Below are 25962 nucleotides of genomic sequence, written 5' to 3' on the forward strand. Positions count from 1 at the left end.
TTTCCAGATTGAATCTCTCCTTGGACATTTTCCATCCATAATTCCTTGTCCTGCCTTCAGGTGCCTTGGAAAATAGCTTGATCCCCTCATCTCTGTGGCAGCCCCTCAAATATTGGAAGACTGCTATCATGTCTCCCCTGGTCCTTCTCTTCACTAGACCAGCCATGCCCAGTTCCTGCAGTTGTTCATCGTATGTTTTAGCCTCTGGTCCCCTAATCCTCTTGGTTGCTCTTCTCTGCACTCTTTCTAGAGTCTCACCATCTTTTTTATAGTATGGTGACCAAAACTGGATGCAGTACCCTAGGTGTGGTCTTACTATGCTTTTATAGAGGGGTATTAGTACCTCACCTGAGTGAGGTACTATGCACAGTGAAGTCAGTAAATCAGAGACGTGAAAATGTAACCGTGCTTCTAATTTCGAGAGGTAAAATATTTAAAAATATTCTTCTTGTGCAGCTTCTCCCCTGAGAATCCCGAGTCAGTTGTCCCAAAGGCTCAAGACTAACATTTAGACAGTATCTAAATGTTGCTTAGAGACCATCAACATTTGCTTAAGCTCCTGCTTTGCTGACTTTATTCTTATTTCCCCCCTGAGATAATCAAAGCTTCCTGGTGCACAAGCAGGTAGTCCTCAACTTACGACCATAACCGAGCCCAAAGTTTCTGTCGCTAAGTGAAACATCGGTGAGTTTTGCCCCATACTATGACTTTTCTTCTCACCGTTGCTAAGCGGATCATTGCAGTTGTTAAGTTAGGACTGCCAGGATTCACTTAACAATGGGGACAAGAATGGGGTAAAACAACAAACAAGGTCTCACTTAGCAACGGAAATTTTGGGCTCAGTTGTGGCCGTAAGTCGAGGACTACTTGTACCAAGCTGGAGCTTTGGTCTCTCCAATCCGGTATTGTTATAGCTTCCCAGTTTTTTTTTTCCTAAGTTTCCGAAAAGAATCTTTCCCAGCCCTACCTGGAAATTTATTTATTTATTTTATTTATTTATTTATTTGCATTTATATCCCGCCCTTCTCCGAAGTCTCAGGGCGGCTTGCACTGTGTTAAGCAATAGTCTTCATCCATTTGTATATTAGATACAAAGTCAACTTATTGCCCCCAACAATCTGGGTCCTCATTTTACCTACCTTATAAAGGATGGAAGGCTGAGTCAACCTTGGGCCTGGTGGGACTTGAACCTGCAGTAATTGTAATTGCAGGCAACTGTGTTAATAACAGACTGCATTAGCCTGTTGAGCCACCAGAGGAAATGCCAGAAGATTAAATTTACAGAATCACGGAGTCGGGAGGGACCTTGTAGGTCATCTAGTCTAACCCCCCACCCACCCAAGCAGGAGATCCTACATCATTTCTGACGGATGGCAGTCCAGTCTCTTCTACAAAGCTTCCAGGGATGAAGCTCCCACAACTTCTGAAGGCAAACTGTTGCTTTGCCTGGGAGACAAAACTCTTATCACCGTGATGGCGGAGCTATGGCACGCCTGCCTGAAGTGACATGCAGAGCCATGTCGCCCGGCACGGGTGGCCTCGCCCGTTGCTCTTCCGGGTTTCTGGCGCGCATGTGTGCACGATGATCAGCTGGCCTTCGCACGCGCAACAGTTCTGGAAACTGGAAGAGCTGATCTTCCAGTTTCTGTCTGCTCATGCGCACTGGCCAGCTAATCATCATGCGCAACAGAAACCGGAAGAAGAATTGCCTGGTGCGCATGTGCTCGCCTGAAGTTCTGGTTTCGGGAGTGCGCATGCACACCGGCCAGCTCCCCTTCCGGGTTGTGTCCCCGACGAGCGCACGAGCTGAAAAGGTTCACCATCACTGCTCTGTCTGATCTTCTCTGTAGGAACAAATCTCATTTCATCTATGACTGATGGGCTCTTTCAGTTGATAGAACAAATGAGGAAGAATGGAGCTTCTCAATCATCCTGCGCATGGTTGCCCCATGCTTCTCCAAAAGGCAACTGGACTTTCTTCTTTTGTTTTTCCCCCGAAAAAGTTTCGCTTCTCGGACGAGAAGCGTCTTAGCATCGAAGAAGTTCTAGAGCCGACGCTAGAACTGAAGAAGCTTCTCGGATGCGAAGCGAAAGGTCTTCCAAAGAAAAAAAACCAGAAAGTCCAGTTGCCTCCTGAAAAAAAGTACCTTTGGGACAACCATGGCCTGGAGGACGGAGAATCTCCACAAACTTTCACCAAGAAGAAGCTTTTGTGAGAGTGGCAGTTGCCCATCACTCCCTCAAGTCAACATCTCCCCCAGGTTCTCTTCAGCCCATGGAGTTTTTCTCCCCAGTTTTATCTATGAGCTTTGACCTCATCTCCTTTTTTTTTTTTTATTTGCATTTATATCCCGCCCTTCTCCGAAGACTCAGGGCGGCTTACACTGTGTCAAGCAATAGTCTTCATCCATTTGTATATTATATACAAAGTCAACTTATTGTCCCCAACAATCTGGGTCCTCATTTTACCTACCTTATAAAGGATGGAAAGCTGAGTCAACCTTGGGCCTGGTGGGACTTGAACCTGCAGTAATTGCAAGCAGCTGTGTCAATAAGAGACAGACTTAGTCTGCTGAGCCACCAGAGGCCCTTCTACGTTGCCGTTTCATTTCTTAATTATCGCGCCGACGTGCAGATAACAGCATCACGGAGATTGAGGGCCTGGAGAATTGCCACAGCCTGACCTACCTCAGCTTGGCGAACAACAAGATCAAAGCAATTACCGGCTTGAAAAATTTGCCCATCAAAACTCTCTGCCTGGTGAGTTCTCATCTGTTGCCTGAGATGAAACTTCTATCCTGACCGTAATATGTTGGGTTGTACAAGAATGTAGGGTTTGAAGCCCTACCTCAGGGGTCGAAGAACGAGGGCCCTTTGATGACTCGTGGATTTCAACTCCCAGAATCCCTGAGCCAGCACGGAGGGCTCAGGGATTCTGGGAGTTGAAGTCCATGAGTTATAAAGGGGCCATAGCCAGCGTGGAGGGCTCAGGGATTCTGGGAGTTGAAGTCCATGAGTTATAAAGGGGCCATAGCCAGCGTGGAGGGCTCAGGGATTCTGGGAGTTGAAGTCCATGAGTTATAAAGGGGCCGTAGCCAGCGTGGAGGGCTCAGGGATTCTGGGAGTTGAAGTCCATGAGTTATAAAGGGGCCGTAGCCAGCGTGGAGGGCTCAGGGATTCTGGGAGTTGAAGTCCATGTGTTATAAAGGGGCCGTAGCCAGCGTGGAGGGCTCAGGGATTCTGGGAGTTGAAGTCCATGAGTTATAAAGAGGCCGTAGCCAGCGTGGAGGGCTCAGGGATTCTGGGAGTTGAAGTCCACAAGTTAGTCCACGAAGTCTGCTACCGGTTCTGTGAGTCTGCTACCGAGCGTGCATTTTGCGTGCATGCGGACCTGAGGCGCACCCATGCAGCACTAAAAAAGGAACATTTTGAAGCCCTCTGAGTCTGCAAAGGTAAGTAGAACAGCGAGGGGGGAGGAGAATCTGCTGTGCCACGCAATTTAAATTAGCTAGAAAGCAGGAAATCCAACAATTCTAGCTAATATAAATTGCACGTCACAGCTGATAGTCGCCCAGCTGATCATTGGAAATTCCGGTTTGCCCAAACTGGTAGCATTTTTTTACTACCAGTTTGGAAGAACCAGTCTAAACCGGTAACAGTTCACCCCTGGGCCATAGCCAACATGGAGGGCTCAGGAATTCTGGGACTTGAAGTCCATGTGTTATAAAGGGGCTATAGCCAGCATGGAGGGCTCAGGGATTCTAGGAGTTGAAGGCCACGAGTCATCAAAGGGCCATGGTCCCCCACCCCTGCCCAACACTTTAAAAATCTGGATTTATTCTCCGATAATTTAAGGACAAGCATCACCTGGACAAGATGGGATTGGACGTCATTCCACCCTCAAGTTTTGCAGTGTGGGGAGATACAGATAATCCTCGACTTAAAACACTTCGTTTAGCGACCATTTAAAGTTACAAGGACCCTGGAAAGAAGGGAGTTATAGCCATTTTTCACACTTACAATTGTTGCCACATCCCCACAGTACCAAGATTAAAATTGAGACGCTTGGCAACTGACTCATATTTATGACGGTTGCGCGGTCCTGGCTCACGTGATCCCCTGATGCAACCTTCCAACCAGAGACATTTGCTCAGTGAGTTTTGCCCGGTTTGACGATTTTTCTTGCCACATTTGTTAAGCGAATCACTGCGTTTGTTTCATTAGTCACATAATTGTTAAGTCACTCTGGCTCCCCCCCCCCCTTGGACTTTGCTTGTCGGAAGGCTGCAAAAGGGGGATCATGTGACCCCGGGGACACAGCAACCGTCATAAATGCGAACCAGTTGCCAAGCGTCTGAATTTTGATCACGTGACCCTGGGGATGCTGCAACGGTTCTAAGTGTGAAGAATAGTCATCGCTCCCTTTTTTCCCCCCCCCCAGTGATGACGTAACTTTGAGAACGTTACGGTGTTTGCAGTGTGACTTCTATTTTGGGACAACCCAGGAGCAAAATACAAGACACACAGGTTTGTCAACAAACAGTGGTTTATATACAAGTTATATAGATAAACTTAGGCGTCCTCCTGGATGAACGGCTGTCTCTAGAAGATCATTTGACGGCCGTCTCCAGGAGAGCGTTCTACCAGGTTCGCCTGGTGCGCCAGTTGCGCCCCTTTCTGGACCGGGAGGCCCTATGCACGGTCACTCACGCCCTCGTGACGTCTCGCCTGGATTACTGCAACGCTCTCTACATGGGGCTCCCCTTGAAGGGCATCCGGAGGCTACAGTTAGTCAGAATGCGGCTGCGGGTGATAGATGGAGCCCTCGTGGCTCCCGTGATAACACCCATCCTGCGCAGGCTGCACTGGCTACCTGTGGCCTTCGGGTGCGCTTCAAGGTTTTGGTGACCACCTTTAAAGCGCTCCATGGCATAGGGCGGGTTATCTGGGACCGCCTACTGCGACCAGATACCTCTCACCGACCCGTGCGCTCTCACAGGAGGGACTCCTCAGGGTGCCGTCAGCTAGGCAGTGTTGCCTGGCGACGCCCAGGAAGGGCCTTCTCTGTGGGGCTCCGCCCTCTGGAACGAGCTCCCCAGGACTCCGTCAACTTCCGGACCTTCAACCTTCCGTCATGAGCTCAAGACACATTTATTCATCTGTGCAGGACTGGCTTAGATTTTAAATTTTATAGGGGTTTTAAATTGATTTTAATATTTATATTTCTATTTTTAATGATAGGGCATTGGAATAAGTTTTTTAAAGATTATTTTAATTTTGTGTATCGATGTTTTATATGCCTGTGAACCGCCCTGAGTCCTTTGGGAGATAGGGCGGTATATAAATTTAAATAATAAAATAAATAAATAAAATAAATAAACAGACATACATGTGGTAAGCATATACCAGGCAAGCAATCATTCAATCAAGAATCAAGAAGAGGGCCGTGAAAATATTTGCAGATCCCTCGCATCCTGGACATAAACTGTTTCAACTCCTACCCTCAAAACGACGCTATAGAGCACTGCACACCAGAACAACTAGACACAAGAACAGTTTTTTCCCGAACGCTGTCACTCTGCTAAACAAATAATTCCCTCAACACTGTCAAACTATTTACTGAATCTGCACTACTATTAATCTTCTCATAGTTCCCATCACCCATCTCTTTCCATTTATGACTGTATGACTATAACTTGTTGCTGGCAATCCTTATGATTTATATTGATATATTGATCATCAATTGTGTTGTAAATGTTGTACCTTGATGAACGTATCTTTTCTTTTATGTACACTGAGAGCATATGCACCAAGACAAATTCCTTGTGTGTCCAATCACACTTGGCCAATAAAAAATTCTATTCTATTCTATTCTATTCTTCTTCAACTCTACATGGAGTACTATAATGCAGATACACAAGGAGAGAGAGACACGAGGAGAGAGAGACACCCTCTAATGGCCACACCTATATAGGCAGCCTCTTAAAATGATAACCCTGCTGACTCATTCTCATTGCATCATCTTGGTTTACAGCCTTGCAGCAGCTGGTCAGCTATTAAATAGAATAGAATTTTTATTGGCCAAGTGTGATTGGACACACAAGGAATTTGTCTTCGGTGCATACGCTCTCAGTGTACATAAAAGAAAAGATACCTTCGTCAAGAATCCTAAGGCACAACACTTAATGATAGTCATAGGCTACAAATTTAACACTTGATGATACAACTCTAAATGATAGTCATAGGGTACAAATAAGCAATCGGGAAACAATATCAGTATAAATCGTAAGGATACAAGCAACAAAGTTACAGTCATAAGTGGAAGGAGATGGGTGATGGGAACAATGAGAAGATTAATAGTAGTGCAGATTTAGTGAATAGCTTGATAGTGTTGAGGGAATTATTTGTTTTTATAGTGTTTGGGGGGAAAAACTTTGTGTCTAGTTGTTCTGGTGTGCAGTGCTCTGTGGCGTTGTTTTGAGGGTAGGAGTTGAAACAGTTTATGTCCAGGATGTGAGGGGTCTGTAGCGATTTTCCCAGCCCTCTTTTTGACTCGTGCAGTATACAGGTCCTCAATAGAAGGCAGGTTGGTAGCAATTGTTGTTTCTGCAGTTCTAATTATCAGCATTGCCTTAACAGAGAGGTCACTAAATGTATTCTTGTGAGTCGAGAACCACCTGTATATAAAATGATATGGTGCTGAAGCCAGCCGTGTGCGTCCTTGATGGGGCTTGGATTTGCCCAAGGAACAACCGTGTTTTGGTATATTGGGAGGCTGTTGATTATTTTGGCAGAAATCGAACCAGATCGAGAAAGCGGTGGGCTTGGAAGAACTCAAGGTGTTACAAGTCTTGGATTTGTCCAGCAACCAGATCAGCAGCTTGGAGGGCCTGGAAGACCACAACCTCCTGCAGGACATCAACCTGGAAGATAACCAGGTAAGAGTTACACAACAGAGGAGACCCCGCGGCCAACCGCTTGGGGGGGCGGGATTCCTCCTCCTCTGAACCGCTTGCAGTGACCAGGAGAACCACAGAACGAGGCTTTTCCCAGAATCCTCCTCTTTCGGATATATTGGGGCTGCCGGGTGGGGGGAGGTTGAAGGAAAGAAGGGAGAAGCGCTTGAGAAAATGTATTCTGTAAATTGGACAAACCCATAGGAGTAACTCTTATTTTGCATAATTTATTGCACAAATGAGCCTTCATCTATCTATCTATCCATCATATGTTTGTTTATCCATCCATCATCTATCGATTTATTCATTCTATCATCTATCATCCATCTAGTATATAACCAACCATCCATACTACCTTTCTGTCTGTCTGTCTGTCTGTCTGTCTATCATGTCTGTATCTATTTCTGTTTATCTATCTCTTTCTTTCTATCTAACTAGCTAGCTAGCTATTTCTTATCTATCTATCTATCTATCTATCTATCTATCTATCTATCTATCTGTCTGTCTGTCTTCTATCTATCTATCTATCATGTCTGTATCAATTTCTGTTTATCTATCTATCTATCTATCTATCTATCTATCTATCTATCTATCTATCTATCTATCTATCATGTCTGTATCCATTTCTGTTTATCTATCTATCTATCTATCTATCTATCTATCTATCTATCTATCTATCTATCTATCATCTATCTATCTCTATCTATCTTCTATCTATCTATCTATCTATCTATCTATCTATCTATCTATCTATCTATCTATCTACCTACCTACCTATCTATCTATGTATCTATCATGTCTATATCCATTTCTGTTTATCTATCTATCTATCATCTATCTATCTATCTATCTATCTATCTATCTATCTATCTATCTATCTGTCTACTATCTATCTATCTATCATGTCTGTATCAATTTCTGTTTATCTATCTCTTCTATCTATCTATCTATCTATCTATCTATCTATCTATCATGTCTGTATCCATTTCTGTCTGTCTATCTATCTATCTATCTATCTATCTATCTATCATCTATCTATCTCTATCTATCTATCTTCTATCTATCTATCTATCTATCTATCTATCTATCTATCTATCTATTATCTATCTATCTCTATCTATCTATCTGTCTATCTATCTATCTACCTACCTACCTATCTATCTATGTATCTATCATGTCTATATCCATTTCTGTTTATCTATCTATCTATCATCTATCTATCTATCTATCTATCTATCTATCTATCTATCTATCTATCTATCTATCTATCTGTTTATCTATTATGTCTGTTTATGTCTGTTTATCTAGTCTATTTATCATGTCTATCATATCTATCTATCTGTCACTATCATGTCTGTTTAGCTATTATGTCTGTTTATCTCTCTCATCTCTCTAAAGCCATGAGGGTTAAAAACCTGAGTTTCTTGATTTTTTCCCCCCCTTTTTCCTCCCTGGGCAACTGAGATGAGGAAAGTCTTGGGTGTCACCTGCTCCCTGATGAAGCTGCTCCATCCATCCATCCATCCATCCATCCAGGATTTTGAAGCATTCTCCTCCCTCCCTCCCTCTTTCCTTTAATCCATACCGTTCTTCCCCTCCTCGTCATTAGGTGTCTGAACTGAGCGAGCTGGAATATATTGAATCTCTGCCTCTGCTGAGAGTGTTCAACCTCCTGAAGAATCCCGTTCAGGTGAGGGAGAAGTCAAACCATCAATGAAATATTGCAACAGTTGTCAATTTTTATCACGCTAATAATGTGATTTGGTAGGACAATTAAGGGACAGGTAGATTCCACCAAGAGAAGCAGAGCAGGACAACATTGCCCAGAGTTGCTTTGGATAATGAGATAGCAACAGCACTTGGACTTATATCTAAGTCCAACTTATGTTTAAGTCCTTGATGTGCAACAGTTTGTTTAGAATAGAATAGAACAGAATAATATTGGAATGAATAGAACAGAATAGAATAGAATAAGGGATTGGATGGGATGGGATGGGATGGGATGGGATGGAATAAGGAATAGAATAGAATAGAATAGAATAGAATAGAATAGAATAGAATAGAATAGAATAGAATAGAATAGAATAGAACAGAACAGAACAGAACAGAACAGAACAGAACAGAACAATATTGGAATGAATAGAATAGAATAGAATAGAACAGAACAGAACAATATTGGAATGAATAGAATAGAATAGAATAGAATAGAATAGAATAGAATAGAATAGAATAGAATAGAATAGAATAGAATAGAATAAGGGATGGGATGGGATGGGATAAGGAATAGAACAGAACAGAGCAGAACAGAACAGAACAGAATAATATTGGAATGAATAGAATAGAATAGAATAAGGGATGGGATGGGATGGGATAAGGAATAGAATAGAATAGAATAGAATAGAATAGAATAGAATAGAATAGAATAGAATAGAATAGAATAGAATAGAATAATATTGGAATGAATAGAATAGAATAGAATTTTTTTATTGGCCAGGTGTGATTGGACACATAAGGAATCTTACGCTCTCAGTGTACATTAAAAAAAAGATACCTTCATCAAGAATCAAGGTCCCTTCCAACTCTTGTCCTTCTGTTGGCTGTAACTGTCCAAGGGGACGAGCCTTCGAATGCCCAGAACGTTAAGCAATGTGAGGATTAGCCAAAAAGATTGAAAGAAATTAAAGGCAGGGCAGCTTCTTTCCCCTTTTTCTATGAACATCTGCAGACCTTGGAAGACGGTGGCTTCTGAGGGATTTCCCCTCGAGAAATCTGGGTCACGCTCCTTGCACAATGGATGTTGACAAGTTTGTGTGATTAACAAGCCGGGGGGTGGGGGAGGGATCTCCTCTGTCACGCCAGCAACATTTAAATCAGAGTAAAATCTCACATCTGTGCTGGATGCAGCATCTGAGTTTTACAGAGTCTTCGGAATAGGTCCCAGGAGGCCAGGATAGAAATATAACCCATTTATCAGCATTTTTCTACTTGGTAGAAGTTGCTTGGCACAATCCACCGGGAATTAGTCTCTTGTGGAAGGCACAGTTTATTTAATCCAATGTTTAAATTCCAAGTAGAGCCAGAAGGGTCCTTGGAGGCCTTCTAGTCCATCCCTCTGCTCAAGCAGGAGACCCTGTATTCAGTTGTTATGGGAATCCGGCTTCCCCATTGACTTTGCTTGTCCGAAGGTCGCAAAAGGAGAACGCCTGACCCTGGGACACTGCAACCATCCTAAATATGAGTCGCTTGGCCCTGTGATCGAGGAGATGCAGCGACGGTCATAAGTGTGAAAAGCAGTCAGTCCCAAGGGCCTCTGGTGGCTCAACAGGCTAATGCAGTCTGTTATTAACAGCAGCTGCTTGCAATTACTGCAGGTTCAAGTCCCACCAGGCCCAAGGTTGACTCAGCCTTCCATCCTTTATAAGGTAGGTAAAATGAGGACCCAGATTGTTGGGGGCAATGAAAGTTGACTTTGTATATAAATATACAAATAGAATGAAGACTATTGCTAACATAGTGTAAGCCGCCCTGAGTCTTCGGAGAAGGGTGGGATATAAATGCAAATTTTAAAAAAAGTCACTTTTTTCAGTCCTGTTCTATCTTTGAACCGTCCCTGAACAAACTGCTGCAAGTCGAGGTACGATGAAATGGAGGACTAGAATAGAATCGAGCTGGAAGGGACCTGAGAGGTCTTCTATTTATTTATTTATTTTATTTATTTATTTATTTGCATTTATATCCCATTTCAGACTTGCTGGCTGTCCATTCTCTTCTTAAAAACCTCCAGTGATCGAGCACACATGACTTCCGGTGGCAAGCTGTTCCACTGGTTAATTGTCCTCACTGTTAGGAAGTTTCTCCTCAATTCCAGGTTGCTTCTCTCCTTGATCCATGTCCATCCGTTGCTTCTTGTCCTGCCCTCTGGTGCTTTGGAGAAGAGATTGACCCCCTCCTCTTTGTAGCGGCCCCTCAAATGCTAGAATACTGCTATCATGTCACCCATAATTCTCCTTTTCTTTAGATTAGCCAAACCCAAATCCCACAGCCATTCTTCGTATGTTTTAATCTCCAGGCCTTTGATCATCTTGGTTGCTCTTCTCTGCCCTTTTTCCAAAGTCTCAACATCTTTTTTCTAATGCGGTGACCAAAACTGGATGCAATACTCTAGGTGTGGCCTTACTAAGGCTTTATAGGTAAAGGTTCCCCTCGCACATATGTGCTAGTCGTTCCTGACTCTAGGGGGCAGTGCTCATCTCTGTTTCAAAGCCGAAGAGCCAGCGCTGTCCGAAGACCTCTCCGTGGTCATGTGGCCGGCATGACTGAACACCAAAGGTGCACGGAATGCCGTTACCTTTCCACCTAAGGTGTTCCCTATTTTTCTGCTTGCATTTTTTACGTGCTTTCGAACTGCTAGGTTGGCAGAAGTTGGGACAAGTCACGGGAGCTCAGCCCATTACGTGGCACTAGGGGTTTGAACCTCTGAGCTGCCGACCTTTTGATCGACGAGCTCAGCATCTTAGCCACTGTGCCATCAAGTCCCTTTAAGACTTTATAAAGCAGTATTAATATCCATGAAATTCCTTGTCGAGCGAGTTGAGTCTGTCAGTGGTTGGGTACCCGACCACTGGATGCCAATTATGATAACTAAATTCATTCAGGTATCTGGAAATTCACAAATACCGTCTCAACGAAATCCATTTACAACGGGTGGTGTCCATTCATACTGTACAACAAGAAGAAGAGGGCTGGGGGTGGTCCTGGGAGGTCTTCTAGTCCAGGGGTCCCCAACCTTGGCAACTTTAAGCCTGGTGGACTTCCACTCCCAGAATTCCCCAGCCAGCAAAGCTAGTCCAACCCCCTGCCTGAGGCAGGAGTCCTTATACCAGGGATTGGCAATCTTAAACACTCAAAAGAGCCATTTGGACCCGTTTCCCACTGAAAAGAAAACACCGGGAGCCACAAAACTCTCCCCATATCTGACTATTTCTTGAGGGGGCCACAAAACTAACATATATAGTTGAATTAAAGCTTCTGTTTTCTTCTGAAACTTTTCTTTCCTTGGATTTATCCATGATTGGCCTACCAGGGATCGAAAAGCTTACTAAATTGCGCGTCGGTGGGTGTCGCGCCTTGGCGGTTGTGACGCCTATTTTGAGCGACAGGGAGCCGCAGCAGAGGGGTGAAAGAGCCACAGAGCCACAGGTTGCTGACCCCTGCCTTATACCATCCTGGTCAAAACAATTGTCGAAGTGATCAAATGGTTTATGGAGGCTGATAATAGAGTTTGTTTCTTCAATGGACTTTCCCGCCAGCTAAAACCAGGAGCTGAAGCTCTGAATTATAGGCAGTCCTTGACAATTGCAATTGAGCCCATCACTACTTCTTCTTTTTTTTTGCCAAAATATTTTTATTTTTTATAAACATGAAAAGTAAAGTCATTGTGAACAAATTATTGGTCAGGTGCATCTTAAAACATATTAAATTTCACCCAAATGGTAATCTAATACAATGTATTTTCTTCTTCTTCTTAAATTTATTTATTTATTTGCACAGATCTAATAAAAAAAAAAAATCAAATTCAACCTATTCTGAAAGGTATTTAAAAGAAGTCTAGTCCCCAAGCTTAATTCCCTAAAACATCATTAATAAATCTTCTGTTAAAGTTTTAAATAGCCCATCACTTCTGTTGCTAAGCAAGACAGTCCCTAAGTGAGTTTTGCCCCATTTTACGACCTCTCCTGGTATAGTTAACTGCTCTGGTTAAGTTAGTGATGCGGCTGTTAAGTGAATCTGGATTCTTCCTTGACTTGCCAGAAGGTCGCAAAATGGGATCACGTGACCCGGGGATGCTGCCACCGTCATAAACACGAATCAGTTACCAAACGGCTGGATTTTGGTCACGTGACCCTGGGGACGCTGCAACGGTCATTAAGTGGTCGTAAGTTATTTTTTTCAATGCCATTGTAACTTCGAACGGTCGCTAAATGAGGACTTCCTGTAATAATAACGACAAAAGAGAAATATTTGTAGTTTAGGATATCTGAGTTCAATCCATGTTTAGACTGTAAGGAAAACCTCTTTATGTCAGCTTGTGGCTAAAATGTTGGGTTTGTTCACTTGCTCCAGATAATCCTCCGCTTAAAACCATTCACTTAATAACTGTGAAAATGGTCATAAATCCCATTTTTCCAGTGCCGTCGTAACTTTGAATGGTCACTAAACGAACTGTCGTAGGTCGAGGACTCCCTGCACCCTCTTATTTCCTCCCGGCGTCTCTTCCTTCCCTACTTCCCGCGTCAAACTACCAGCGAATTAATCTGATAAAATAACTTTCTCCTCTATTAGCCTGAAGTCAGACAAAAAAACTGAAGCCATCCCATGTCTGCCTTTTCCTCAGGACCACGAAGATTATTGGCTCCTGGTGATTTTTATGCTGCTCCGTCTGACCAAGCTGGACCACAAGAAGATCTCCGCGGAGGAAAAGGTGAATGCTCTTCCCCCACTCACAACACCCAGCCATAATATCACAAGCGGTCCTCGACTCACAACTGCAACGGAGCCCAAGGTTTCGGTTGCTAAGCGAGACGGTCGCTAAGTGAGTTCTGCTCCCTTTTGTGACAGAGAGAGAGAGAGATAAGATAGATAAATGCTAGATAGATAGATAGATAGATAGATAGATAGATAGATAGATAGATAGATAGATAGATATAGAGAGATAGAGAGATTAGATAGAGAGAGAGAGAGATAAGACAAATGCTAGGTAGAGATGAGAGAGGGAGAGAGAGAGAGGATAGATAGGTAGATAGATAGATAGATAGATAGATAGATAGATAGATAGATAGATAAACAGACAGATAGATGCTAGATAGGTAGATAGATAGATAGATAGATAGATAGATAGATAGATAGATAGATAGATAGATAGATAAGACAAATGCTAGGCAGAGATGAGAGAGGGAGAGAGAGAGGATAGATAGGTAGATGATAGATAGATAGATAGATAGATAGATAGATAGATAGATAGATAGATAGATAGATAGATAAGACAAATGCTAGGTAGGTAGGTAGGTAGGTAGGTAGGTAGGTAGGTAGGTAGGTAGATAGATAGATAGATAGATAGATAGATAGATAGATAGATAGATAGATAAGACAAATGCTAGGTAGAGATGAGAGAGGGAGAGAGAGAGGATAGGTAGATGATAGATAGATAGATAGATAGATAGATAGATAGATAGATAGATAGATAGATAGATAGATAGATAGATAGATGGATGGATGGATGATATAGATAGATGACAGACAAACAGACACCTAATAGATAAACATGATAGAGTGATAGATAAGACATGATAAACAGACATGATTTAAAGAGTTAAACAAATTGCTGTCGTCGTTAAGCCAGTAACACAGTTGCTAAGTGAATCTGGCTTTCCCCATTGACTTCGCAAGGTTGCAAAAGGAGATCACGTGACCCCGGGATAGCAATGGTCATAGTAGGAGTCCATTGCCAAGCGGCCTGAATTTTGATCACGTGACCATGGGGTGGTGGTGTTGCAACCCCCGGTCGTCGGTGTGAAAAACGGTCCTAAGTCCCGTTTTTTTCAGTGCCGTTGTAACTTTGAATGGTCACTAAATGACCCGTTGCAAGTCGAGGACTACCAGTATTTAAAACCAGACAAAGAGACCGTAGTACAGCAGACATACTCTTGGTGGGTGCTTGGAATAACGCCTGGTGATTTTTCTGGGGGTAACAAATGTTTGGTTGCATGGAAAATTGGGGGCCAGGGAGAGCTTTAGTCCAGGGGTCTCCAACCTTGGTGACTTTAAGACTCGTGGACTTCAACTCCCAGAGTTCCTCAGCTGGGAGGAACTCTGGGAACTCAACTCTGGGAGTTGAAGTCACCAAGATTGGAGATCCCTGCTTTAGTCGGCTGAAGAAGAACCCCTCGTTTCTGACCAACTCTGGGAGGTAAGGTCAGAAAAGATCACAAGAAGATGGCAGCCATGACCTGAAATAGCTAAGAAATAGCAATACCACCTCACAGTGCTTTTACAGCCCTCCCTGAGCTGTTGACAGAGTCAGCCTCTTGCCCCCCAACCATCTGGGTCCTCATTTGACCCTCCTCGGAAGGATGGAAAGCTTAGTCAACATGGAGCCGGTCAGGATCGAACTCTTCACTGTGGGCAGAGTTTGCCTGCAATACTGCAGTCTCACCACTGCACCATCACGGCTTTGTTTAAAATCTGGCTTGAAACCAAATTGTACTTTAATAAAAGATCTTGGAGGGTGGGAGGAAAAGAGACCTCTTTGTGTTCCTTTCCTTCCTCTCTTTCTCTCTCTTTCCTTTCTCCCTCCCTCCCTCCCTCCCATCCTGCCCTTCTCCTTCCTTCCTTCCTTCCTTCCTATAATAGACATGCTTTTACAGCCCTCTCCAAGTGGTTGACAGAGTCAGCCTGTTGCCCCCAACAATCTGGGTCCTCATTTAACCTACCTCGGAAGGACAGAAGGCTAAGTCAACCTTGAGTCAATCAGGATCGAACTGCTGGCAGTCGGCAGAGTTAGTCTGCGATGCTGCATTCTAAGGACTGCGCCACCTTGTAAGTCGAGGACTACCTGTATGTATGATTGACCTATCTTTCCCCTTTTTCTTACCGGGAGTAGGTTGCCGCTGTGAACAAGTACGACCCCCCTCAAAAAGTGGTGGCTGCTCAGGACCACATGACTAACATCATGTACAGAATGATGCAACCCCAACACATCTTCAACAGGTGACCTCCTCCTCCTCCTCCTCCTCCTCTCGCGAAGTGGGCTTCTTCAGCCTTTCCTCTCCTCCTCCTCCTCCTCCTCCTCCTCTTCTTCCTCCTCCTCCTCCTTTTCCTCCTCCTCCTCCTCCTCCTCCTCCTCCTCCTCCTCTTCTTCCTCCTCCTCCTCCTTTTCCTCCTCCTCCTCCTCCTCTTCCTCCTCCTCCTCTTCCTCCTCCTCCTCTTCCTCTTCCTCCTCCTCCTCCTCCTTCTCTTCCTCCTCCTCCTCTTCCTCCTCCTCTTTTGCTCCTCCTCCTCCTCTTCCTCTTCCTCCTCCTTCCTCCTCCTCCTCTTCCTCTTCCTCTCGCGAAGTGGGCTTCTTCAGCCTTTCCTCTCCTCCTCCTCCTCCTCCTCCTCCTCTTCCTCCTCCTCTTTTTGCTCCTCCTCCTCCTCCTCTTCCTCCTCCTCCTTTTCCTCCTCCTTCTCTTCCTCCTCCTCCTTTTCCTCCTCCTCCTCTTCCTCCTCCTCTCGCAAAGTGGGCTTCTTCGGACTTATCCTCTCCTTTCCTTCTCTTCCCAAACTAGACTGGTGTCCCAGAAACACCCTGGCAGTATGGAATTTAACCGAATCTTGGTTAGCACCTCGCAGTTCAATGATTCCCACCTCTTCATTCCCTGGAAACAACCTGTCAGAACGGATTGTCCCTCACACCCAAAATGAGAGACGCAAGGAAGTCTTTAACAGTAACCACTGATCATTAAAAACTCCCCTGGGAGTGACCAGCTATGATGGCTTCAAGCCGTCTTCTGACTGGGATGGGATGGGATCGAATTGAATCAGAGTTGGAAGGGACCCCATAGGGACATCTAGTCCAATACTCCACCCAAGCAGGAGACCCTACACCAGGGTGAAATGGTCCCGGTTCGGACTGGATCACCTGATCCGGTAGTGATGGCGGCAGGTGGTTCGGAGAACCAGTAGCAAAAATCCCCGCCTCCAACCCCCCGCCCCAGCTGAGCCACGCAATCGTTAGAGGTTGTTTTTTTTTACTTTTAAAAGCATTTTTTCTTCGGCCGAAAAAATGCTTTTAAAAGTTTTTTTAAAAAGCCTCTGATGATCCCGTGGCTCAGCTGGGATCGTCAGAACTCTTTGTTGGCTGAGGAATTCTGGGAGTTGAAGTCCACAAGTCTTAAAGTTGCCAAGATTTCAATAATGAGAAACTCACACAGGGGTTTTGTCTAATGTTCTTGTTCACCCTCGTGAGTGACTCCATCATGGCACTTTCTCTTCTCTTCCTACAGCACCCTACCCAGCCTTGATGCCCCCTACCCCATGTTGGTGTTGACTGGACCTTTGGCCTGCTGGAAGCGAGAACTGTGTCACAGGCTTTGTCGGAAGTTCAACAACTATTTCAGATACAGGTATGAGTCCTACACTTTTGGGAACCTTTGGGGAGTTGGTGCAGGCAGATATTCTCAAGGAAGGGGGAAAAAATAGTAGAAAGTCTTCTGCAGTCTTTTCTAATGAATCTAATTCTCTGTCCATCCGTCCCCCCCCCCAATTGTCCACCATGTTGGGTTAAAAGGGGAAGTGTGGGCTCCTTGGTGCTCTCTGAGCTTGGAGGTTTCCTTGCAGACATTTCATGACCCAACTAGGTAACATTATCAGTACTAGAAGGGAAGGAGGTTTGCAGAGACGAGGAGGAGGAGGAGGACTGTGGGGTCCTTAGTGCTCTCTGAGCTTGGAGGTTTCCTTGCAGACATTTCATGACCCAACTAGGTAACATTATCAGTGCTCCAAGCGAGAGGGGTTTGTAGGTGGGGGAAGGAGAAGGAGGAAGAGGAGGGGAAGAGGAGGAATGAACGGGAGGGGAGGAAGCTGAAGGAGGGAGGAGTAGGACTGGAATCCTTGCTGCTCAGCCCGAGTTGTTAACTCGGTCAGTGTGTTAAGAAACCTTGAAGTTGTGCTATAGAGCTTTGCAGTTCAGGGGTTGAACTGTGGAGGGTTCTTGGGGCTCTCTTAAATACGAGCCAGCCGTGTGCTGCAGCTGCCAAAAAGGCTAATACAATCTAGGCTGCATTAACAGCAGGATAGAATCAAGATCACGTGAAGGGTTAATACCACTTTATAAGGCTTTGGAAAAGCCACACTTGGAATCCTGCATTCAGTTTTGGTCACCAAGGTGTTAAAAAGATGTGGAGACTCTAGAAAGAGTGCAGAGAAGAGCAAAAAAGATGATGAGGGGGTTGGAGGCTAAAACATATGAAGAGCGGTTGCAGGAACTGGGTATGTCTAGTTTAATGGAAAGAAGGACTAGGGGAGACATGATAAGCAGTGCTGCAGTATTTGAGGGGCTGCCCAAAAGAAGAGGGAGTCCAGCTATTCTCCAAAGCAGGACAAACAAAACAATGGATGGAAACTTACCAAGGAGAGAATCTGGAATTAAGGAGAGATTTCCTGACAGTGAGAACAGTTAACCAGTGGAACTCCTTGCCTCCAGAAGTTGTGGGTGCTCCAACACCGGAAGTTTTCAAGAAGAGATGGGATAACCGTTTGTCTGAAACGATGTAGGGTTTCCTGGACTAGAAGACCTCCAAAGTTCCTTCCGGCTCTTTCCTGATTGAGAAGCAAGAGGAGAAATCGCACCAAAGCCAGATGGAACCAGTGGAACTCCTTGCCTCCAGAAGTTGTGGATGTTCCAACACCAGATGTTTTCAAGAAGAGATTGGACAACCACGTGTCTGAAATGGTCTAGGGTTTCCTGCCTGAGCAGGGGGTTGGACTAGAAGACCTCCAAGGTCCCTTCCGAGTCTTGTGATTCTGGGACCTCACCCTTCCTCATTCCCTGTTAACAAGTTCCTTCTCTTTCTGCTTTGCTTCCTTCTCAGCCCCTGTCATACCACCAGGAGCCCTTATTTTGGAGAAGAGAACAGATTAGATTACTATTACATATCTCAGGAGGAATTTGACAAGATGGTGGTCACGGTAAGGAGGGAATCCGGTCTTCTGGGAAGTAACCAAAGGAAGGTGTCAACAGATCCATCCTAGCTGACGTTGGGGACGGACAGAAGGCAGAGACCTTTGGGCCTTCAGTGGGTCGAAGAAGCCTGGGAAGTTGGCTCTCTTGCGCGTCCCTCTATCACCCGTGCGGTCGTATGTTGGTAACGCTTGGAGGATTCGAACAGGCGCCTTGCAAACCTCAACCGATGGGAAAGTTTGGCGCCACAAAACCGATAGAAGAGAATAGGACAGGAAATGGACGGTGGGCCCCTTGGCGCTCTCTGAGCTCGGTGGTTTTCTTGTGCGCGTTTTATGACATGATTCGGTTATAACGTCAGTGCTAGAAAGGACTGAGCAAACCCTACTCCCCTCTAGCGCTGATGATATTACCTAAGTCGGTCCTGAAATGTCTGCAAGAAAAGCACCAAAGCTCAGAGAACACTAAAGCCCACCCTGCGTAGGGGGGAGGAGGAGGAGGAAGAGGAGGAGGAGAAGGAGGAAGAGATGGACTATGGGGTCCTTGATGCTCTCTGAGCTTGGTGGTTTCCTTGCAAACGTTTCACGACCCATCTAAGTAACATCATCAGTGCTAGAAAGAATAGTTTGTGGAGGCGGGAGAGGAGGAGGAGGAGATGGACTATGAGGTCCTTCGTGCTCTCTGAGCTTGGTGGTTTCCTTGCAAACGTTGCATGACTTGACTCCGTAACATCATCAGTGCTAGAAGAGAGTAGAGTTTGCAGAGGAGGAAATGAACTGTGCGGTCCTTGGTGCTCTCTGAGCCTGGTGGTTTCCTTGCAGACGTTTCATGACCCAACTGGGTAACATCATCAGTGCTGGAGGGAAGGGAGATTTGGGGAGGGGAGGAGGAGAGGAGGAGGAGGAGGAGGAGGAGGAAGAGGAGGACTGTGGGGTCATTGGTGCTCTCTGAGCCTGGTGGTTTCCTTGCAGACGTTTCATGACCCAACTAGGTAACATCATCAGTGCTGGAAGGGACTGAGCAAACCCTACTCTCCTTTAGCACTGATGATGCTACCTAATTTGGTCCTGAAACGTCTGCAAGAAAACCACCAAGCTCAGAGAACAGCCAGGACCCCACAAGAGCATGTTAAGTAGAAAATTGTAAAAACTACAATGTGCTGGAATCCAGGCAGGGCTCATTCTCAATGCTCATCCCTTGCTGTTTGCTTCACCTGGGCTTCACATTTTTGTTTTAATTTTGTTTTTGTTTTTTTTCTTCTCATGTCAGGGGAAATTCATCGTCACTTTCAAATATAACGGCTTCTACTACGGGCTGAGCCGAGAGATCATTGAAACCATCGCCAGGGAGGGGCTGGCAACCTGCGTGCATTTGGATATAGAGGTAGGAAGCCCCCTGGCTGCAGAAGCATTTTCAGGGCTGCGAGGTTTATGCACTTGGGTTTAAACTGTGGTCTGATCCCACGGAAGCAGGACGGTCTGGAGAAGAATCCAGAGAACGGAGAGGCTGAAGGTGAGAATCCTGTGGGGGAGAGAGGGAAGAGGGGCTAGAAGAATCTGCAAACTTAAAGCAGTGTTTCTCAACCTTAGCAACTTTGAGATAGGTGGACTTCAAGTCCCAGAATTCTCCAGCCAGCAGACTTTAAGCTGGGTGGACTTCAACTTCTAGAATTCCCCAGCCAGCATGCTTTAAGATGGGTGGGCTTCCACTCCCAGAATTCCCCAGCCAGCAGGCTTTGAGATGGGTGGACTTCAACTCCCAGAATTCCCCAGTCAAACATGCTTTAAGGTGGGTGGACTTCAACTCCCAGAATTCCCCAGTCAAACATGCTTTAAGGTGGGTGGACCTCAACTCCCAGAATTCCCCAGCCAGCACACTTTAAGATGAGTGGACTTCAACTCCCAGAATTCCCCAGTCAATCATGCTTTAAGATGGGTGGACTTCAACTCCCAGAATTCCCCAGCCAGCACACTTTAAGATGAGTGGACTTCAACTCCCAAAATTCTGAGCCAGTATTGAAGTGTGTAGACTTCAATTCCCAGAATGCTGGATGGAAAATGCTGGGAGTTGAAATCTTCAAAGTTGAAAAACCCACTGTCTAAAGAAGATGGCTTACTGAGATTTATAGGCTTCTTGATGTGGCTCAGCCACGTAACATATTTTTTTGGAGTATAAGACGCACCTTTCCCCCTCCTAAAAGAGGCTGAAAATTTGGGTGCATGGTATACTCCGAATATAGCTTTTTCGAAGCTTTTTTTCAGCGCTGAGGAGGCGAGACGGCTGAGGAGGTGAGGCCACTGAGGAGGTGAGGCGGCTGAGGAGGCGAGGAGGCTTGAGGCACTGAGGAGGCTGAGGTGCCTGAGGAGGCGAGGCGGCTGAGGAGGGCGAGGAGGCTGAGGAGGCAAGGAGGCTGAGGCACTGAGGAGGCTGAGGTGCCTGAGGAGACTGAGGAGGTGAGGAGACTGAGGAGGTGAGGAGACTGAGGAGGTGAGGAGGCTGAGGCACTGAGGAGGCTGAGGTGCCTGAGGAGACTGAGGAGGTGAGGAGACTGAGGAGGTGAGGAGGCTGAGGCACTGAGGAGGCTGAGGTGCCTGAGGAGGCGAGGCGGCTGAGGAGGCGAGGAGGCTGAGGAGGCAAGGAGGCTGAGGTGCCTGAGGAGACTGAGGAGGTGAGGAGACTGAGGAGGTGAGGAGACTGAGGAGGTGAGGAGGCTGAGGCACTGAGGAGGCTGAGGTGCCTGAGGAGACTGAGGAGGTGAGGAGACTGAGGAGGTGAGGAGGCTGAGGCACTGAGGAGGCTGAGGTGCCTGAGGAGACTGAGGAGGTAAGGAGACTGAGGAGGTGAGGAGACTGAGGAGGTGAGGAGGCTGAGGCACTGAGGAGGCTGAGGTGCCTGAGGAGGCGAGGCGGCTGAGGAGGGTGAGGAGGCGAGGAGGCTGAGGAGGCAAGGAGGCTGAGGCACTGAGAGGCTGAGGAGGCAAGGAGGCTGAGGCACTGAGGAGGCTGAGGTGCCTGAGGAGACTGAGGAGGCGAGGAGCCTGAGGAGGTGAAGAGGCTGAGGCACTAAGGAGGCTGAGGCGCCGAGGCGGCTGAGGAGGCTGAGGTGCTGAGGAGCCTGAGGCGCTGAGGAGAATGAAGTGATCTTCCCAACTATGCTGGTCCCTTGACTCTCCACTGTGCTTTAACGAGGCGCTAGAGAGTGAAGGATCTCCATGCTTTTCTCCGACTCTCAGCTTTCTTTAGAAGCTTTTTTTCAGCCCTAACAAGAATCTCCCCGATCTCCCCGTGCTTTGCCTGCTTTTCTCATTGCTTCTCTCTCCAAAGATCAGCTGTGCCTTAGAAGCTGTTTTTTAATCCCCAAACAGGGGATAAAAACCAGCAAACTAATGTGCTGAAGCTGACCAGACTAAGGACGCTAGCCAGATGAATATCTGGTAGGCAGATTTTTTTTTTCCTATTTTCCTCCCCAAAAAGTAAGCTGCATCTTATACTCCGGTGCGTCTTATACTCCGAAAAATACGGTAATTTGGAGAACCCAAATTAAGTACTCCTCTTTTTTTTTTTTTTTTAGTATCTTATGGCTGTATTGAATTGGTCCTTGAAGTTATTTAATGACTAAAGGTCCCCCACAGTTAAACCTTCTCTCTCTCATTCTCTCAAAGGGTGTCAGAAGTTTGAAGAATTCCTACTTCGTGCCACGATACATCCTGCTGATTCCGGTGAACAAAGAGAAATATGGGGGCCACCTCCGAAGGATGGGGTTATTCAGCAGACCGGAGATTGAGGAAGCTCTCCGTAATGTGGACATGTACACCCGAGTGAATCAGGATTTCCCAGGCTTCTTCGATGCTGTCATCAATGTAGGTTAGTCTGTGACTCTATAAAGTAGGTTTAAACCAAACCCTAACCAGAGGGATCGCAATCAAAGATCCATTTGAAGCAAATGCAAGGGGACCTCGGGTTGCACAGTTAACAGGCCCATAACCACCTAGCAGTCTCTACTGCGGCTGTTTGATAACTTGAAGAGGCGTGGACTTCAACTCCCAGAATTCCCCAGCCAGCATGCTTTAAGATGGGTGGACCTCAATTCCCAGAATTCCCCAGCCAGCATGCTTTAAGATGGGTGGACTTCCAGAATTCCCCAGCTAGCGTGCTTTAAGATGGGTGGACTTCAACTCCCAGAATTCCCCAGCCAGCATGCTTTAAGATGGGTGGACCTCAATTCCCAGAATTCCCCAGCCAGCATGCTTTAAGATGGGTGGACTTCCAGAATTCCCCAGCTAGCGTGCTTTAAGATGGGTGGACTTCAACTCCCAGAATTCCCCAGCTAGCATGCTTTAAGATGGGTGGACCTCAATTCCCAGAATTCCCCAGCCAGCATGCTTTAAGATGGGTGGACTTCCAGAATTCCCCAGCTAGCGTGCTTTAAGATGGGTGGACCTCAATTCCCAGAATTCCCCAGCTAGCGTGCTTTAAGATGGGTGGACTTCAAGTCCCAGAATTCCCCAGCCAGCATGCTTTAAGATGGGTGGACCTCAATTCCCAGAATTCCCCAGCTAGCGTGCTTTAAGATGGGTGGACTTCAACTCCCAGAATTCCCCAGCCAGCATATTTTAAGATGGGTGGACTTCAACTCCCAGAATTCCCCAGCCAGAATGCTTTAAGATGGGTGGACTTCAACTCCCAGAATTCTCCAGCCAGCATGCTTTGAGATGGGTGGACTTCAACTCCCAGAATTCCCCAGCCAGGAAACTTTAAGATGGGTGGACTTCAATTCCCAGAATTCCCCAGCCAGCATTCTGGGAGTTGAAGTCCCCCATGCCATTTGCCAAGCACCCATGGGATGCTCTGTTGTTCATAAGTACAAAAACTAGCCGTAAGCCGTAAGCTGTAAGTCACTTTTTTCAGTGCCATCGTAACTTTGAACAGTCACTAAAAAAGCGGTCGTAAGTTGAGGCCTGCTTAGATGCATTACGAGAATGATCTGGGCTTCTAGCGGCTGCAGCTCCTCCCAGCCTTGACCAAAAGCTCTTCTCTTTTTCTCCCAAAAAACCTCCAGATGATTATGATGAAGCCTTCTCCAAACTTAGCAGTCTCCTGGAAGAGTTCCTGGGGCTGGTGCAACCTTCTGAATCCAAAGCCACGGTTCCTGCAGTGGACAGCAAACACCTTTCAGGTATTAAACATGGCTGAATCCACGGCTGGAAAACACCGTGAAACAGTACGTAAATCTACATTGTTTATTGTTAAAGAATTAAAACCACCTTTCTAGCAAGCAAAAAAGTTTTTAAAAAAAAAAACCATACCTGGGTTTTCTCGTCCACCATAAACCATCGGATTTCACTCAAAGACAGGGGTCTCCAACTTTGGTCCCTTTAAGACTTGTGGACTTCAACTCCCAGAGTTCCTCAGCCAGCTTTGCTGGCTGAGGGGCTCTGGGAGTCGAAGTCCACAAGTCTTAAAGGGACCAAGTTTGGAGACCCCCAGCTCCAAGAGGCTCTTAAGAGCCGCTAATGTCTCCCTGTCCGTCAGTTTGCATTTCTTCGCCAGTCAAAAACAACTTCATTAAAAGCACCCAGTCTGGCCAATTCCGCTGTCCATAAAAAAAATTAACTTTAAAATTCCCCCACGCTTCATTAAATTCATTTACAGCATCGTTTCTAGGGGTTTCAAATCAGGAGACATCCAGCAGGTTCTGACAGGTTCTGGAGAACCGGTAGCAGAAATTTTGAGAGGTAGGCAAATACCACCTCTGGCTGGCCCCAGAGTGGGGTGGGAATGGAGATTTTGCATTATCCTTCCTCCAGGAGTGGAGAGGGAATGGGGATTTTGCAATATCCTTCCCCCAGGAGTGGGGAGGGAATGGAGATTTTGCAATATCCTTCCCCCAGGAGTGGGGAGGGAATGGGGATTTTGCAATATCCTTCCCCTAGGAGTGGGGTGGGAATGGAGATTTTGCAATATCCTTCCCCCAGGAGTGGGATGGGAATGGAGATTTTGCAATATCCTTCCCCTGCCACGCCCACCGAGCCACACCAGGCCCACCAAGCCACGCCCACAGAACTGGTAGTAAAAAAAAAATTGGATTTCACCACTTTCAAATCAATGACCCTATTCCAGAAAAGACTGCCTCTTCCCCGAATGGCGGAGGCAGAAATTGTTTTATTTATTTATTAAAACCTTGCCTGGGGGGTTGGCTCTTTAATATGAACGTTTGCATTAAGATGACAAATGGTCGGGTATAATGGAAAGCTATTGAGATCAGAGCCCTCTCGTGGTTTGGAGAAGCCTAGGTCAGAACAGATTATCCTGCCCACAATACGATAAATCTCTTCCACCATTCTGGAAAAGATTAGCAGAATAACAAAAAGAAAGTAAAGTTCCTGCCGCAATTTTTTCTGCTGGGAATTATTACGGACTGTACAGTAATTGAGACCAAATTGATCTTAAATCTAATAACAGCAGCAAGATTACTGATAGGACAGTATTGGAAGAAAAAAGAAGTACCTACAACAGAAGAATGGATATTGAAAGTTGCCAATTTGGCTGAGATGGCAAAAATCTCAGCCTTTTTGAAAGACACTACGCAAGAAAGATACTTAAATGAATGGAAAAACTATATTCAAAGTAGATTGACTATATTCAAAGTAGATTTCAGACTAAGAGTTATCAGACTGCCTTTGAATGATTAGGATGTATTATTTCTGATTGTTTTGGGGGAAGTTAGGAATTGATGACAGTTCTAGGAGTATAATTGAGTTAGGAGGAAAAAAATTTAGCATATGTTTGTTTTATTTTTAACTATACCTTGTGTTTGTTCCGGGAAGTCGGGGGGAGGGAGGTTTGTGAAGGGAGGGGGGAGGAAGGAAAGTGGGGGGGAAGTTTTGTAAAACTTTTTCAATAAAAAAAAAGATTAGCAGAATTAGCCTCTGGTGGCTCAGCAGACTAAGTCTGTCTGTTATTAACAGCAGCTGCTTGCAATTACTGCAAGTTCAAGTCCCACCAGGCCCAAGGTTGACTCAGCCTTCCATCCTTTATAAGGTAAGTAAAATGAGGACCCAGATTGTTGGGGGGGCAATAAGTTGACTTTGTATATAATATACAAATGGATGAAGACTATTGCTTAACACAGTGTAAGCCGCCCTGAGTCTTCGGAGAAAGGCGGGATATAAATGCAAATAAAAAATAACAGAGCTGGAAGGGGCCTTGGAGGTCTTCTAGTCCTACCTCCACCCCTCCTCAAGCAGGACACCCTATTCCCATGCCACAAAGTAGCTATCCAATCTCTTCT

The 25962-nt window shown here is 45.6% G+C and overlaps 1 protein-coding gene across 7 annotated transcripts in view; it reads left to right on the forward strand.

Moving 5' to 3' along the window:
* LRGUK (leucine rich repeats and guanylate kinase domain containing) overlaps positions 1 to 25962 on the forward strand; it is a 49719-nt gene that overhangs the window by 7624 nt on the left and 16133 nt on the right. For 4 of the 7 annotated variants that reach the window (XR_009156155.1, XM_058191475.1, XM_058191478.1 and 1 more), the window contains exons 6-15: positions 2636 to 2760; positions 6795 to 6938; positions 8566 to 8646; positions 13351 to 13437; positions 15616 to 15722; positions 16997 to 17116; positions 18584 to 18680; positions 19942 to 20055; positions 22334 to 22535; positions 23731 to 23847. Coding sequence is in view for 6 of the 7 variants with exons in the window: in XM_058191475.1 (XP_058047458.1) it covers positions 2636 to 2760; positions 6795 to 6938; positions 8566 to 8646; positions 13351 to 13437; positions 15616 to 15722; positions 16997 to 17116; positions 18584 to 18680; positions 19942 to 20055; positions 22334 to 22535; positions 23731 to 23847 (1194 nt within the window). In the remaining variant the exon portion in view is untranslated. Of the gene's footprint in view, positions 1 to 2635; positions 2761 to 6794; positions 6939 to 8565; positions 8647 to 13350; positions 13438 to 15615; positions 15723 to 16996; positions 17117 to 18583; positions 18681 to 19941; positions 20056 to 22333; positions 22536 to 23730; positions 23893 to 25962 lie in introns of all 7 variants that reach the window. The other 3 variants (XM_058191481.1, XM_058191476.1, XM_058191477.1) reach the window with 3 other exon arrangements.

The sequence above is a fragment of the Ahaetulla prasina genome, chromosome 7 (assembly GCF_028640845.1).
Source record: "Ahaetulla prasina isolate Xishuangbanna chromosome 7, ASM2864084v1, whole genome shotgun sequence".
In the NCBI taxonomy this organism is placed as follows: Eukaryota; Metazoa; Chordata; class Lepidosauria; order Squamata; family Colubridae; genus Ahaetulla; species Ahaetulla prasina.